This window comes from Oryzias melastigma, linkage group LG12 (genome assembly GCF_002922805.2).
Source record: "Oryzias melastigma strain HK-1 linkage group LG12, ASM292280v2, whole genome shotgun sequence".
Classification (NCBI taxonomy): Eukaryota; Metazoa; Chordata; class Actinopteri; order Beloniformes; family Adrianichthyidae; genus Oryzias; species Oryzias melastigma.
Genome location: NC_050523.1, coordinates 2,276,328 through 2,292,235, shown reverse-complemented (window position 1 = coordinate 2,292,235; position 15,908 = coordinate 2,276,328). Strand labels below are relative to the sequence as shown.

At 39.1% G+C, this 15,908-nt stretch overlaps 3 protein-coding genes across 8 annotated transcripts; 2 read left to right on the top strand and 1 right to left on the bottom strand.

Moving 5' to 3' along the window:
- Positions 1 to 271: 271 nt before the first annotated feature.
- ccdc62 (coiled-coil domain containing 62) lies at positions 272 to 7,394 on the bottom strand. Of its 5 annotated transcripts, none has more exons than XR_004948772.1 (12): positions 7,020 to 7,394; positions 5,650 to 5,695; positions 5,336 to 5,370; positions 5,093 to 5,221; positions 4,616 to 4,808; positions 4,245 to 4,411; positions 3,665 to 3,766; positions 3,429 to 3,600; positions 3,232 to 3,333; positions 2,609 to 2,696; positions 2,046 to 2,149; positions 272 to 402 (listed from the first exon to the last, which is right to left on the bottom strand). XR_004948772.1 is itself a non-coding variant. In XM_036214464.1 (11 exons), the coding sequence occupies exons 1-10, from the start codon at positions 7,035 to 7,037 to the stop codon at positions 2,614 to 2,616; spliced, it is 1,047 nt and encodes a 348-aa protein (XP_036070357.1). In that variant the 5' UTR covers positions 7,038 to 7,394; the 3' UTR covers positions 1,962 to 2,149; positions 2,609 to 2,613. The 5 variants fall into 5 exon arrangements, 2 of the variants coding, with proteins under 2 accessions (XP_036070357.1, XP_036070358.1); XR_004948771.1 differs by having other exon boundaries at positions 350 to 402; positions 2,061 to 2,149; XR_004948773.1 differs by having other exon boundaries at positions 360 to 402; positions 2,061 to 2,149; positions 2,613 to 2,696.
- Positions 7,395 to 8,012: 618 nt separating this feature from the next.
- Positions 8,013 to 13,759, top strand: denr (density-regulated protein). Of its 2 annotated transcripts, none has more exons than XM_024299275.1 (8): positions 8,013 to 8,193; positions 10,110 to 10,207; positions 10,293 to 10,312; positions 10,392 to 10,476; positions 11,464 to 11,544; positions 11,623 to 11,739; positions 11,816 to 11,955; positions 13,457 to 13,759. In XM_024299275.1, exons 2-8 carry the CDS (start codon positions 10,120 to 10,122, stop codon positions 13,499 to 13,501), a joined length of 576 nt encoding a protein of 191 aa, XP_024155043.1. In that variant the 5' UTR covers positions 8,013 to 8,193; positions 10,110 to 10,119; the 3' UTR covers positions 13,502 to 13,759. The 2 variants fall into 2 exon arrangements, with proteins under 2 accessions (XP_024155043.1, XP_024155042.1); XM_024299274.1 differs by having other exon boundaries at positions 11,455 to 11,544.
- Positions 13,760 to 13,873: 114 nt separating this feature from the next.
- LOC112163105 (hydroxycarboxylic acid receptor 3) lies at positions 13,874 to 15,473 on the top strand. Its single transcript, XM_024299273.2, has one exon. It carries the CDS (start codon positions 14,024 to 14,026, stop codon positions 15,002 to 15,004), a length of 981 nt encoding a protein of 326 aa, XP_024155041.1. The 5' UTR covers positions 13,874 to 14,023; the 3' UTR covers positions 15,005 to 15,473.
- The last annotated feature ends 435 nt before the right edge of the window (positions 15,474 to 15,908 follow it).

Here is a 15,908-nt window from a genome sequence, read left to right as displayed (position 1 = left end):
CCAAACAGGAGCTTCTGATTTCTGGTTTATTCATGCTTTTTTAATTTTTTTTTTTAACAAATTAGCTCAGTTTGTGTGTCAACAACACCCAGAGTGGTATCTTGAATGAATAATTTTCACAATAAAAGCATATCTATATGTGGAACCAAGTCCTACACAGTAAAAAAAAAATATTTTATCTGACCACAAATAAAATGACTTTATTGTTTTGTTTATTTTTTAAGATCCAATCAACTGTTTGGAGTAAGCTATGTCAGGTTTGTATGTGTTACCTGCATGAAATGAGCAGAAAATCCTCCCAGATCACAGACTTGTGGATCTGCTGCCTGAGGAGGATCCTCCACAGGTGGAGGTGATGAAGACGACGGACGGTTCCCACATCGACACGTCCGCTCCTCACGGCTGGAACACAAAAAAACATGTTGGTTTGAGATCCAGCTACGCTTTAAAAATGACAAAAAAAACAACAAACTTTTACTTTTCTGGTATAATGTGAGAAAAGTTTGTAAATGTGAACAAAACCACAATAAATAAAGATTTTTGATTATTCTCTGAATCTGTAAATGAGGTGGAAGACGGAAAATATTAAAAGACAATTTCACTTTTTGACATATTTACTTTAATGTTTATTACTATTGAACTCAAAAGTGTCACAAGTCCAACATTTGTATTATTTTATGCCCTAAAATCAAACATTCTTAGCTTTATTAAGTAACAGCAGCACATTTTTATGTAAAGAGAATTAATATGTTTATTTCAATCTTTGTTTCCTTATTTTTGTATTTTTTTCCAAACAATAGCATCTAAAATGGGTTTTTCCTTCTTCGTAGTACCACTAGAGTACAAATGTACATGTCCAACCAACAAAACAGCAAAAAAGAAGCAGAATAAATATGACAAATATCAATAATGCCAAATAATCTGTTAACTTAAATCAGTACTTTAGCAAACAAAGCCCTGAAAACCTTAATGATGGCAGCGCAGTTCTAGAGCATAGAAAATACTAAATGAATAAAGAAAAGTCATGAAGAAGAAAAACCTGAAGCTACATTGGCTAAAAAAAGAAGCGTAACCGTCCTGAAAACATTTTACACAGAAGGATAAAAGGAATTTGTAAACAAAAGTAATATATATATATATATATTGCTAAAAAAATCTTGAATGCTAAATTGTTAATTAAAAAGCTAAATGTTTAGAAAAGTCATAAAAAAATAACAAAAAATAAGCTGAAAAATTCAAAACAATGAAAAACTGGAAGCTACTTTGGCTAAAAAAGTTCTGAGTTCCTTCTTTCTGCATTCCTAACTTGTATCATTTTGACAAAATATATTTTTATGAAAAGTAAAATATTGAAAGTTTAGGGTTTAATTTATTCTGGAATAATATTCCTGCCTTTTTATTATTCATAATTATGTTAAAAGTTACAGTTTTAAAGTTTTTAAAATTAGCATTCTGCAGCTTTTTGGACTATTTTTTCATTTACTAAGATTTTTTAGGCTGTTTTAGAGTTTAGCTAATATTTCACCTACATGCTAGATGTTTAGGCTAATTTAAGCTTTTTAGGGTATTTTGGAATTTAGCTAATATTTTAGTTGACTATCAGCTTCAGTGTTTTCAGCTATCAATAAATCAGCATCTTCAGCTGCCAAATTCAGCTTACAGCATTCACACTAACATTATCACAGGTAATACTACTAGCACTAATAATAATAGTAATACTAATAATATAATAACAATAGTTCATAATTATGCTACAAAGTTACAGTTTTAAAGTTTTAAAAATGTAGTTTTAGAGTGTTTAATAAATGTTTATCCTGTTCCTGCGACCTAAAGTGTGTTTTGGATTTTGGCCTCCTGTGGAATTAAAAGAAATAAGACAAATTCAAGATCAGAAATCATCTCGATTGTTTGAATGTTTAGACTTAAGATGGATTACATCCAAAAAACTATTTAAACTAGTCTGGATCCTCTTGTAATTTGAAGCCAGTTTACATAATTCCAACAGATTAAAGAGAATTTAACTTAAAGTGTGACATGAAGCTCACAATCGCATCATTCACCTCTCGCTGGTCTTCTGCCTGAGATCTTCTGGACGTCTTCCCTGGTTCAGACCCAAAAGCTGCAGCTCGTTCCGCTGATTCTCACACACCTGGACAATGAAAAAAAATAAAAGATAAAACCCGAATATGGTGCTCATACCTGTCCAAGGTGTTTTTATTCAATCATAAGTCAGATGTTGTCCACCATCAAACGTAATGTTTGTACTTCATGGAATTTAATGAAGGATTTTAGTCTAAAACAAACTCTTTGACCTCCTTTTCCGGCTAATTTTTCATAAAATGAATAAAAAAACATAAATTTCAGTTATTAAAACATCCAAAAAGGGTTGAACAAACTCTTGAACCCCTTTACCTAACATAAACTCAAGCAGCAGAAGCCTACCAGAAGAAAAAATGCTGCCAAACCAGAATTTCCCCTCAGACCTGAGAGCAGAGAGCAGGAATGAGGAGCCCGTTCTGCTGACGTGAGACTCCTCTTTTGCTTGTTTGAGAGCGAATTCAGAAAATGTGATTGTTTATCATTTTTTCTGTATTTTTTTATCGATTACCTGCCTCAGGTGGTGAAGTTCTGCCGTGATCCGCTCCTGTTTAGACCGGCACAAATCAGCAGCTCATCTTTCCAGCTGTCGCCCTCTCCTGGTGAGGACAAGAACAGCAGTTCCCGTCAGATTTAGACGGAGAAATCCAGAAATGATGAATAAATTTGAGGACGAAAACCTTACAACATGGAGCAAATCTAAAACGCACAGAGAGTCTGAAATAGACAAAAAAATTAAAAAGAAAAGCCGAAATTACCCAAAACAGCTAGCATGTAGCTGAAATATTAGCTAAACTAAAATAGCCTAAAAAAATCTTTAAAAACTTTAAAACTGTAACTTTTTAACATAATTATGAATAATAAAAAGTCAGGAATATTATTCCAGAATAAATCAACTTAAACCTTAAATAACTTTCAATATTTTACTCTCCATAAAAATATATTTTGTCAAAATTATCCAAGTTAGAAATGAGCTCAAGATAACATCGGGTCATTAATAACAATAAAATAAAATGATCTGGAGGGCCGGATGGAAGGGTGGATGATGGATGGATGGATGATAGCGTTTCACCTGTATCTCAGGTAGATCTCAGATGAAGTGAGGAGTCATTTGTACACCAGGTGTTTGTTTACCTGTGAGCAGCAGGTCTCTGTGAAGAAGCTGCAGCTCCTGCTTCAGTCGGATGGTTTCCTCCCTCTGAGTGCTGCTCTGCACCGCCTGCTGCTGCAGCTGATCTGTTCACACCAGAAACACCAACAATCATTCTGAATCAGTTCTCATTCTCCAGATGAACATCTTCAACAGTTTCATCAGATCTGAGGTCAGATACCTCTGAGCTGTGAGGCTTCCTGTTTGGCGTCTTTGGAACGCCGTCTGTGATCCTCCACGTCTCTCAGGAGTTTGCTCTCCTGTGATTGGCTCTCCGTCAGGAGCAGCTCCACGTCTCGGAGGCGTCCAGAGAGGCTCCGAACCCGAGCCGAGGCTTCGGTCGCGTCGTTCTCCTGTCGGACAGACGCACATCAGAGCTGCAGACCGATCCCGTCAGGAGGACTCATCCGGTCTCACCTTCAGCTTCAGCATGGAGCTCAGCTCCTCCTCTCTGGCCTGCAGAGAGCCCAGCTGGGTGGACAGCGCCGTGGCAGTGGAGCTGAGAGTCTGGTTCTTCTCCTGGAGGAGAACAAATTAGCCAAAACAGATGAAATACTAGCAAGACTCCAAATTAGCCTAAAAAAACCTTAATAAATGTCAATATAGTCCAAAAAGTTAGTAGAATATCATTACAACTTTTGACTTTACTACATTCTGACTCCATATAATATAATATAATATAATAACTAATAAACTATTAAAGTAGACTGATTATTTTAATAGTCGATTAGTTGTTGATTGGTCGACTAATCGTGGCAGCCGTGGTGACATCAAAACACAAAAATGAGTTCTCTGAGCGTTCCTTTCCACGTTTTTTTACAGCCTCTCAATCAAAATGTCAGATTTAAGAATCATTAAGGAGAGAATTGATTCATCTGAGGATGATGGAGTTTAAATAGTGTTCAAAATTCACCCTGAGAGTCTGAAGATCAAAGCAAACGATCGTGAAAGGAAGAGAAAAGGAGGAATGAGGATCTCCTGCTGATGCTTCGGTTACCTCAAAGTCCCGACATCGTTGTCTGAGTTCCCGCTGCTCCTGCTCCAGACCACAGAGCTGCAGCCGGGCTGCCCTCAGCTCCTCCTGCGCCTCCTCTTCTCTGCTCTCCACGGCCAGCATGCGTGCGGTCAGAGCTCTGATCAGCTCGTTCCGTTTCTGCAGCTCCTCTGAGCAAACATAACAAAAACAAGAAGAACTTTCCAGTTTAAGCGAGGTCGAGGGTGGGCAAACTACGGCCCGGGGGCCATATTGCCTGCAGCAATCTGTCAATTTCGCCTAAAAGCTTGAATTCAGGTCACCATTTTTTGGGAACATGTGACCACAGTCAAAGGCCTAAAAGAGAAACACAATGATGAATTTGGAACCCTCACCATGTAAGCGTGCACACCTCTGCTCTAACACCAGCACACGCTGGCGGTCTTGTTCCCAGGCCTGATGCTGCTTGTGATGGGAGGTCGCCATGGAGTTCAGCTCCACCTCTCTGTCCTTCAGCTCCTCCATCAGCAGCTGGATCTCCCTCCTCTGCCTCTGGATGGTGGAGCTGCTCACATCGTTCACAGGGAGCTTCGGGAAGCAAAGAAATAGCACGTTTTTTTTACTTAATTTTGTGGCAGACGCAACAACGAGTCCAACAGGAAGGAATCAGCATCCCTGTGGATGTGTGGACACCTCAGGAGGTTTTTAACTTCAAGAACTTTCCAGATGTTTTAACCCCCGCAGTTTCAAAGTAAAGTCAAGGTACTGGTTCTGTCTTCGCCTTATAGTTCTCAAGATAAATCTCAAACTCTTAACCAAAAACTCCACAGAACTGAATTAATCTGAAATGTTTGACTGAAGGTTTGTCTTACCTTCGGTTCTTGCAAACGAAGAAGGTGAGAGTCTGGTGGATCCAAAGAAGAGGACCTGAACCCGGAGTTTGTACTTCTGTCCATCTGGATGCCGGTCAGTCCTGACGGCTGACTGGAGCCATCGGTCCTCTAAAAAAAGTCAAATCGTGCAGATTAAGAAGGCGAATTAAAATGCTTGTAGGGAGAAATGTTAGAAACATGTTCCAGTTTAAGGCAAAGACTCGATAGACTCGTGTCACTGACCTGCTTGACAGGAGTGCTGTGCCACAGGGAGTCGTCTGAAACAGTCAAGACCGGATGGTAAGTTTGTAAAACTTACATATATATATATAAATATATCATAATAGGCCTATATTATAATTCGATTATTGTAAAAAATTAAAGCTACATTTCATAAATTAATAATTTACGGCAACAAAAACAATAATAAAGTGTATTTTTTTTTATAAACAGACTTTATAGACTGTTAGAAACTGGACCAAAATGGCTCTTTTAGGGGTTAAAGGTTGCAAACCTGCCCTATACTTTCACGACTAACACGATATAAGCTGTGTTACCCTTTAACCAGGTGGAGCGGACCCCCTTTCCTTCTGAAGACACCAGGGGCCCGTTTCAAGAAGCAGGTTTTGTTGGAACTCTGAGTTCGTGAACTCCAAATTCGGCAAAACTCTGAGTTTTCGGTTTCAGAAAGAGGGATAACTCAAACCCGGGAAAGTGGGCGAAACCAAGCCCGTTCCAAGAAGCGGGTTAGGATGAACTCAGAATCAATCACTATGGTAACTGAGTCTGTGAACGAAACCTGGTCGGTAGCAGGTTTTCTTCAGGAAACTTAGAGTTCTCTGCGGTCTCCGCCCCTTTTTAAAGTGAAAGATGTTCAAATATGAGTTCCTCATTAACATTTAGAGAACATTCACATTAGAGACGTCACGTTTCCACCACTCAGAAACCAAAATGACATGTTCATTCATAGAGGATCATGTAGAGAGGAGGCTGATTAATCCAGAGGAAATGTTATTTACGTCGGTAGAGGATTTGGAGGACACGAGTCGACTGACTGCAGTTTCCCAATTCATTTTTATTTCAGCGATATTATAAATAGTGAGTTTTTCCAGGGACTCGCTATTAAAAAATAAAGTTTTCTTTTCCTTATTTTAAACCCTTAACAATAGGAATTAAGGAATGTCAAACACCGGAGAAGGATGTGGACTTATCCACCGTCCAGGACTTGCGTCAGACATTAGCTCAATTGATAGCAACGCTGCCTCCCACTGCATAGGTAGCGAGTTCGACTCCCGGCTACGGAAAGTTATTTTTACGTTTAAAAAAATTCGGCGAATATTTTTTAAGTCTTGAGAATTAAAATTAAATAAATACTTTTTTAACATATGCCAGGCAGCTACAGTTTCTTTTTAGCGTGCAGTGATATCTGTGTGTGTAGGTGGGGGGTTACGATCACGGAGATTACTTGTTAGATTAGTAACAGATCAAAAACCACTCCTTACTCAACAAGAGACAAAATAACCTTCCTGACATTATTTATTCATTATTAGAAATGATTCAAATAACTGCAGATATTTTCTCTCTGTTCTACCGCTGCAGCTGTGTTGCTTTTCTTGATGAAAATGTTCTCCTATAGTCGCACATGCTTGAAGGAACTTATCAATTTCCGCCACCGGAAGTAGTAAACTCAAATGTTTGTTCCCGTTGCCATGGTGAATCGTGCTGTCTTTGCTCCATTGATCAGGGCTTTTTATGGTCGCGACGCTCACACCTGATTCTGGTTCTGACAACTTCAAGTTGATTGAATCAAACATTTTCAGCTGTTCTGGAACCGAAAACCCTGAGTTTGAGAATTTTGAGTCCAGTGACTCTAAGTTCAGGTTCGAACTCTAAATTTGTTGAACCTGCTTCTTGAAACGGGCCCCAGTCTTCCACTGTCAGCCATCACATCCCTGTTTTCCCTCTGAACTCAGCGTCCGCGTGCGACCTCAGATCCCGCCTTTCCGCTCTTGTTTTGGAGGAATTTCTGGCATGTTTAAAAGATAAACGATCCAACTCTTTAAAAGTTGAACAACTATAACTGTTCATAGCAAATAATTCCGTTAATTGTACTTCGCGAGCTCCAGCTGCTCAACTTCACTTGTTTTTCTCCCATTAGCCGTGGAAAAAAACAAAAAAATCTTTTGAAAAAAGGGCGTGAGTGACGTCACCGGCGGAAACAAAACAATTATTTTCAAAATAAAACTCTAAACAGCTAGAATAAAGTCTAAGGGGCAGAGGAAAAAAACATAGACATGTATTATCCATTGACTGTATGTAAAAATATTTTTTACAGTCAATGGTATCATCAGATTAAATAGCAATAAAATACAAATATTTTATAAAAATAATTTAATTCAAGAGCTTTATAACTTTCTTTTTGTGTATTTTGTTGAAATTTACAGAAAAAAGCTTAAAACTTTCTGTGAAATTAGGTCTCTTTCAGAAAACAACTTAAATGAATAAAAGAAACTAAAATAACAAAATTGTTTTCATCTTCAATATATTTTGCATAAATTATTTGTATATTAAATCTTATACGTAAACATTTCTTACATGACTAGAGGCTGTTTTAAAATGGACTTCTTTCATTTTTGAAGTGTGGGAACTGTAAAAAAAAAAAAAACAGAAAACAGCGCAATCTAATGTGTTTTTTGAAAATATTTGGAAGAGAATTTTCCTTTTAACATGAAGGGAAAATAGTTTGGCTGTAATGGATACTCTTAAAGTTTTGTTGTTTTTCTAGACGTTGTTTGATATTCCGGATGAAATCATAATGTATTTTATTATTCTTCTTATTAGTCGGAATTATCTTTCTGACTGCGTGTTAATAAACATAGTGTAAATCAAGTAAAAAGCGGTATTTCCTCCTCTACACCAGGTGGCGCTGCAGCTTTTCCAGGACTCTAACAACTGAAGCACGAAGCTCCGCGAGGCGTGCTGAAAGTACGCGAGCCAAACCTTTTACATTGAGAATGGTGTACTAAACAAGCATACTACACTTAATAATGCAACGAAGCCTATTCAGGAAAAGACGGGAAATATAGATTCAACTGTGTGAGGTAGGTTTGTGGATGTTTTTCCAGTTTAAATGTGTCTTCTGCGCTAAGACTGCTGGGTAAGCTCATCGCGCTAAGCTAGGCTAACAGTGACAGCTGGGTAATAGCAAACCTGGTGAATGGGAGCCTGGAAGCAGCCTCTACGGCTCTGATTTCATTCAGGTTTGCGCTGTAGTTGCACTTGAGTCGAGAAAACACATAAAAGTACTTTATTTTTATATGTTAATTTCTTGCCAGATTAGTTTGATAACACCTATGGATAACACCGACAAACAGCCTCACGTTTTAGCACGCTACTAAGGCTAGTTTTTCCTCCATCCAGGTTATTAGTCTGCTTCGACTCAACATTAAACCCCCCAGTGAATGAAAATGACCCATGTTACGTGAGAGATGGTTTTGGGGATTGTTTGGATTCCTTACTTTTAATATTTAATTCAACAGGGAGAATGAGTCCTCAAGAGAGGCTAGAATGATGAAATACTCTGAAGAGGTTTCTTCATTTACAGAAAAATACAATTTTCCTTTTAGGAGACGCTTTGGAAAATAGCTTTCTAAAATGTACAAATGTTAAAAATAAATAAGCATCAATCTAAGTAATAACGTTTAGCTGCAAATAGAGCTGCCACTCTTAACCATCATTAGCTTTGTGAATGCTGTAAGCTTAATTTGGCCGATGAAGATGCTAGTGCTAATAGCTGAAGATGCTGAAATTGATGGATAAAAACGCTGAAGCTGATAGCCAGCTACAATATTCGTTAAACGCCAAAACTGAAAAAAGCCCAAATTAGCCAAAATAGCTAGCATGTAGCTGAAATATTAGCTAAACTCCAAAATAACCTAAAAAAAACTTAATAAATGCCAAAATAGTCCAAAAAAGCTAGCAGAATGTCATTATAACTTTCAACTTTACTACACTCTGACTCCATATAATATAAAGTAACGACTAATTGACTATTAAATTAGTCGTCGACTATTTTAATAGTCGATTAGTCGACTAATCATGGCAGACCTACCTGCAAAGAGATATTCAGACCCTTTCCAAAAAATATATTAGCATAGAAGTGTTTTCATTTCCCTAATTCTATTAAAAAATGTAACTTATAGAACAGAGATTTGAGGTACACTGTTAAATGGATTAAGTATTTGTTTACATAAATTAGGTTACTAGTTCATACAATCCACAAGGACAGGATTTTGGAATATTAGAATATCTGGATAAATAATTTATTTCTCAGTTTTTGCAAAAAGATAAAGACAGAGATTGTGATAAAGTGTTTTTAAAATAATATATCCATTTGCAATACATGGTTGGGAACCTCTTTCCCTTAAGTCATACTCCAGCTAGATGTGGGCGGGGCTATTAGTGCGGAAATAAGCCTCTGCTGATATCCCATCATCCCTTTGTTTACACTTTTTTCCGCTAGCTTACAGCTCCTAACATTAGCGATGCAACAAAAACTGCAGCAATATCAGAGCGATCCAGCTGTACAGATTTGATCCAGATTCCAGCTCAGACAAGGAAAGCAAAGACGTTCATGGATCTATTTGTCTGCAGGTGGATGCATTAGAAAGGGGTGGAGTTGGGAGTTTGTGACCCCGCCCATCGCTCTATGCCACAAAGACAATCCTTTTCAAAGATTTTATCGTCTGCGCCTCATTCCAACAATCTAAATTAAAAAAATACTCAAAGCCTTTTTCAATCCTATTTTTTAATATGTGTCCTCCATCATAATGATAAAGCCACAAGAACATGTTAAAAACACAATTTTCATTGAAGTGGGTCTTTAATTTGAAGTATTTATGGGGACAGAAAACTGACATAATTTCATGATGACTTTTAGAATACCTTTTCTCTTTGAGCCTCAACATTACTGTTCAGAGTTTTTTGGTCTTTATTTTAACACTTGTGTTCTCTGCAGATAATTAGTTATGGCTACTACTGAAATGGAACCTGGGTCAGAACAAGGAACGGCTGACCCGGATTCAAAGTACCCCCTGAAAGTTCTTTACTGTGGAGGTACGGCCTAAGAAAACCTCAGCATATTCTGTGTTTTCTCAGTTTACTTGGAGGTTTTGATCTTGTTTCCTCTTTGTTTCTGCAGTTTGTTCCTTACCGACAGAGGTGAGTTTCAGTTTAGGCGGCGCTCGTGTTTTTCCCTGTCCGACGTGGCGTCAAACATCTGTGTTCTTCTTCTGCTCAGTACTGCGAGTACATGCCCGAGCCGGCCAAGTGCAGGCAGTGGCTAGAGAAGAATTTTCCCGACGTTTTTGCCAGGATGACTGTTGGTAAGTTCCCCTCAAGATCTCAATTTCTCCTGAAAGTTTTAGAGTTGATTTAATGAAAAAGTGGAACTGGATCCGTGTTCTGGTTAACTGGGTTGAGTCCTGGAGGCTGCTGTGTCTGTAAAGAGATCTCCCATTCCCATCTCTTCTGGAGGACTCTGAGGCGTTCCCATCTGGACCTGACCTGGAGCCTCATGGTCAAAGACGGCCATCATACTTTCCTCAGAAGCTAATGGAGTAGCATTCATACCAGCGGTTGAGGCTCAACTCTGAGCTGCAGATCTGCAGAGAACAGGCAAATTTGTTCCTCAACCCTCACGGCTGTAGGAGGAGAATAGACGGAGAGGTTTAGATCTTTATCCTCAGACTGTCTTCATCCTGCAGCAATCCATTCCTCAGAACAGATGCGTCTGAAATGTAGCTTTAAATATTTACAATAGTTGAATTATAATATTGGCCTATTATGATATGTCTTATATATATATGTGTATGTATATATATATATATATACTTTTGGCAGCAGCACATAAAAAAATTCTTTCAAAATAAAGTACATCCTGTGTCAAATACAATCCTTTTGCTGCTCCAGATTTACTTGATTTGAAGCACGTGTCAAAGTCAAGGCCCGGGGGCCGGATCCGGCCCTCCAGGTGATTAAATCCGGCCCTCTAAGTAATTTTATTATATTGTTATTAATGATCCGATGTTATCTAGTTCGCAAATTCCTAGAGTTTGAGCCACATATATGTATGAAATTGATTGAAACTAAAAAGTTTCATTAAAATGGTTTAGTGAATCCATACAATATGTTTTATTACAAAACAATAAGAATCTTGGAAATCGTGTTTGCAGAGCAGAATCAGACCTGCGACATCTGAAGAGCAATAAATACAGTAAAAGTCTGTTAACGCTCAGAGTAAATGTGACTCTGAAGGGGTTACTGGGGTTTTAATGTCCTCCTCTTCCTCTTGTGCTCCACTGGTCCTGCAGCAAAAGCCCCCAAGCAGGAGTCCGGCACTGGAGAGGCTCCCCCTGCTGGTGAAGAGGAGGAGAAGAAGAAACAAAAGAGAGGCATGTTCAAATATGAAGAATCTGCTTTCTCCAGGTTCTAGATACACTTCAAACGTTCAAACGTTCCTTCAATTTCAGGTGGGAGGGGCCAGATCAAACAGAAAAAGAAGACGGTGCCTCAGAAAGTCACAATAGCAAAAATCCCCAGAGCCAAGAAGAAATACGTGACGCGGGTTTGCGGCCTGGCGACGTTCGGTGAGTTTTGGTGTTTTTCTTTATTTCGTCATCTCTGCAGCTCCGAGCTTCGTCCTGACCCTCTGCTGGTTTGCAGACATCGAACTTAAGGAGGCTCAGCGATTCTTCGCGCAGAAATTCTCCTGTGGTGCCTCAGTCACAGCGGAGGATGAAATCATCATTCAGGGAGATTTTACAGACGACATCATCGACGTCATCCAGGAGAAGTGGCCTGAGGTCAGAGTGCCGTCAAAACGAAGCTGCTTTACACTTTTATTTATAACTTTAGAAAACATAAAGTTTATGACCTTCACACAAGAGTCGGTGAAGTTTCGTATTCATGCAGGTGCTGAAGTCGAGTCAGCTAAAATATTTAGCCATCTAAAATATTAGCCAAACGGCAAAATAGCCTAAAAAAAAAAACAAAAAAAAACTTAGCCAAAACAGCTAGCACATAACTAAAAAATAGCTAAACTCCAAAATAACCTAAAAAAATGAAAAAAAAAACCCTAAATTAGTAAAAATAGCTAGCATGTTGCTGAAATATTAGAATATTAGCTAAACTCTAAAGAAGCCTAAAAAAATCAAAAAGAGACTTTAGATTTTAGTATAATTACTAGATATATAGCACTGTCTGCAATAATGCTAGTGTGAATTTGGCAGCTGAAGATGCTAGTGCCGATAGCTGAAAATGCTAAAATTGATAGTTGAAAATGCTGAAGCTGAAAGCGAGCTAAAATATTAGCTAAATTCCAAATTAGCTTAAAAAGACAAAAAAATTAGGTTAGCCAAATTAGCTAGCAAGTAGCTGGAATTTTAGCTGAACTTCAAAATAGCATAAAAATTCAAAAAAAACTTAAATCAGCCAAATCAGCTAGCATGTAGCTGTTAGAATAGTTGAACTTTAAAATGTCAGAAAAACTGAAAAAAGCTTAAATTAGCAAAAACAGCTAGCGTGTAAATATTAGCCTAACTCTAAACAGCCTAAAAGCGGAAAAAAAGCCTGCATTAGCCTAAATAGCTAGCAAGTAGCTGAAATATTAGCTGAACTTCAAAATAAAAAATGAAAAAAGTCTAAATTAGCCAAAATAGCTAGCATAAAATATTAGCTTAATTAAAAAAGAGAATAAAATACTAAAATACAGCCTAAATTAGCTAAAAGAGCTAGCTGTAAAAATAGTTAAACTTCAAAATAGCCAAAAAAGCTTAAATTAGCCAAAACAGCTGGTGTGTAAATATTAGCCTAACTCCAAACAGCCTAAAAACAAAAGAAGGCTAAAATAGCCAAAACAGCTAACATGTAGCAGAAATATTAGATAAACTCCGAAATAGCTTAATTTTTTTTTTTGTAAAAGCCAAAATAGTCCAACAAGGTAGTAGAATTACCATTTTTAAAACTTAAAAACCATATTTTTTTTTAACATAATTAAAAATAATAAAAAGGCAGGAATATAATTCCAGAAAAAAATCAACTTAAACCTTAAATAACTTTAAATATTTTACTCTCCATAAACATATATTTAGTCTAAATTATACAAGTTAGAAATGAACAGAAGATAACATCGGGTCATTAATAACAATAAAATTACCCGCCGGGCCTTTTAACTTTGACACATGTGAATTAGATTAATTAATTATAGGTCACGATTAATTAATCGTACAAAAAATGAATCTCATAACCGCACTAGTAAAAACATCACATGACTAGAATTGACCTTGTCTGGACGCTCCGTTTCAGGTGGACGACGACAGCATCGATGATCTGGGTGAAGTCAAGAAGTGAAGACCAAATATGCACTTTTTCTGGAGCGGACGTGACCGTCAACAGCAGCAACCCGGCCAAATGTACACATTCATTCATTTTATACCTATTTTATTTACTGTACATACGAAGCTGCGGACTCGGGCGCCACTTGGCATTTTTTTTTAGTCACTAGCTGCTTTCTCTTGTTTGCCAAAGGTGTGGTTTGACCAGAGTCCTTCACCGATGTTCTTCACTCAAGCAAAACTGTAGGCTAATAAATTTGCGTCTTTCGCCTCACGACTTCTCTCAGGGTTTTCTTTCCGTCTCGTGGCTACTTGTTTTTCCTGCCCTCCCGGGAGTAAAGCCATTTCCCAGTGTAATAGATTTTTAATGAAGGCGCTCTCCACGCCGGATGGCGTTTACGGTTGTTCCTTTGGGTCAACAGACGAGGTGCAGCAGATGCTTTTGTTTGCATGAAGAGCAAACATGGTTTGTTGCGGTGAAGCGGCGGCGGCGTCTCTTTATTGACCCGTTTGGTGGCAGCGGCTCCAGAATCTCGGCATGAACCTGTCGCTGCCTGACGTCTGCTGCGCCTTCGAGGCGCCCGTCCTGGACCGCGTCCTGCCGCCCATCCTGATCGTGGAGTTCATGCTGGGGCTGCTGGGAAACATCGTGGCGCTGTGGATGTTCGTCTTCCACATGGACGAGTGGAAGCCCAACACGGTCTACCTGACGCACCTGGCCGTCGCCGACTCCATCGTCCTCTTTTGTTTGCCCTTCAGGGCGGACTACTACCTGCGCGGGAAGAACTGGATCTACGGCGACGCCGCGTGCCGCGTCCTCCTCTTCCTGCTGGCGGCCAACCGCGCGGCGGGGATCTTCTTCCTCACGGCCGTCGCCGCCGACCGGTACCTGAAGATCGTCCACCCTCTGAACCGGGTCAACCGTCTGGGTCTGGGTTACGCCCTGTGGGTGTCGCTCGGCCTCTGGTTCCTGATCTTTCTGGCTACGGGGTATCTCCTGGCAGACGAGCACTTCTTCTACAGCGGCAACCGGACGCAGTGCGAGAGCTTCAACATCTGCATGGGCTTCACGCCGCTCTCCACCTGGCACAACGCCTTCTACGTCCTCCAGTTCTTCCTGCCCTCCGCCATTGTGGCCTTCTGCTCCATCCGGATCACGCTGCAGCTGAACAACAAGACCCTGGACAGGCAGGGGAAGGTCAAGCGCGCCGTGCAGTTCGTCCTGGCCGTCGCCCTCATCTTCATCACCTGCTTCTTCCCCAGCACCGTGTCCCGCGTCGCCGTCTGGGTCCTCAAGCTGTGGTACGACCAGTGCCGGTACTTCGAGGAGGCCAACCTGGCGTTCTACACCACCGTGTGCTTCACCTACTTCAACAGCGTCCTCAACCCCATCGTCTATTACTTCTCCAGTCCGGTTTTCAGCGGGACCTTCAGGAAGGTTCTGAACAAACTGCTGGGACGAGCTGACGCGCCCGACGCTCCCGAGAACATTTCCACGGTGGAAGGCAGGAGGATGTGAGAGCAGCCGGTAAAGATGTGGAAACAGAAGTTTTCCTGGGATTTTTAGAACAAAACAGCTCGTCTGTGTTTATTTATGAAAACATTTAATTATGAACTAAAAGATCCTCAGCAAACCTGAGGAACAGATCAGGAGAGTAAAAAAACATATCTAGAAGGTTAAAAAATTATTAAATCATTGCTAATATATAATTTCATTTGAACATATTGTTTTAGGAAAACTTCATTATTTCAGAATTGTAACTTTTTCTTACAAAACCTTTCACTTTTATTAAATTAAAACCATAAAACAAAAACAGATATTTTTGGTGAATTTATTCAACCTTTGAATGAGACTGATTTGTGAATAAAGAGAAATAAAGCTTTAAACTGCTGCTGTTCACTCTCCTGTTGTAGATTATACTCCTTATAGTTTAAAAATATGTTACCAATGTTGGAAAAACAACCTAAAATAAAGCAAAAAAAAAAAAGGCAAACCTTGATGTGGATGTTTATTTGAACTCATTTTCAGATTCAGACGGAAATTACATTTGAGGGCATTTCTAATGCCTTTTTTCCACTATATATATATAGATCTGGAAGAGGTTTTATCTGCAATTTTGTCTCTTTTGCTGTTCTGGACCTAAAGACTATCATCTAATTCGTGTGTCAAAGTTGAGGCCCGGGGCCAGTTCCGTAGTCTCTTAGGCTATTTCTGAGTTTGGCTAATATTTTAGCTACATGCTCGCTGAAATGGCTAATTTAGTTTTTTTCTTTTTTTTGTTTAGGCTGTCTTGGAGTTAGGCTAATCTTTACACGCTAGCTGTTTTGGCTAATTTAGGATTTTTTTCATTTTTTTTAAGCTTTTTTGCAGTCTAGCTATTTTTATTTCATTTTGGAGTTTAGTTAATATTTCAGCTACATGC

Excerpts from the sequence above, each read along its gene's own strand:
- ccdc62 (XM_036214464.1), bottom strand. Across the intron at positions 3,334-3,428 it reads GGAAGCCTCACAGCTCAGAG|ATCAGCTGCAGCAGCAGGCG; the intron begins GTATCTGACCTC and ends TGGTGTGAACAG. Across the intron at positions 2,697-3,231 it reads CAGAGACCTGCTGCTCACAG|GAGAGGGCGACAGCTGGAAA; the intron begins GTAAACAAACAC and ends TGTCCTCACCAG.
- denr (XM_024299274.1), top strand. The coding sequence starts at position 10,120 with ATGGCTACTACTGAAATGGAACCTGGGTCAGAACAAGGAACGGCTGAC. Across the intron at positions 10,313-10,391 it reads TTTGTTCCTTACCGACAGAG|TACTGCGAGTACATGCCCGA; the intron begins GTGAGTTTCAGT and ends TCTTCTGCTCAG. Across the intron at positions 11,545-11,622 it reads GAAGAAGAAACAAAAGAGAG|GTGGGAGGGGCCAGATCAAA; the intron begins GCATGTTCAAAT and ends CTTCAATTTCAG.
- LOC112163105 (XM_024299273.2), top strand. The coding sequence starts at position 14,024 with ATGAACCTGTCGCTGCCTGACGTCTGCTGCGCCTTCGAGGCGCCCGTC.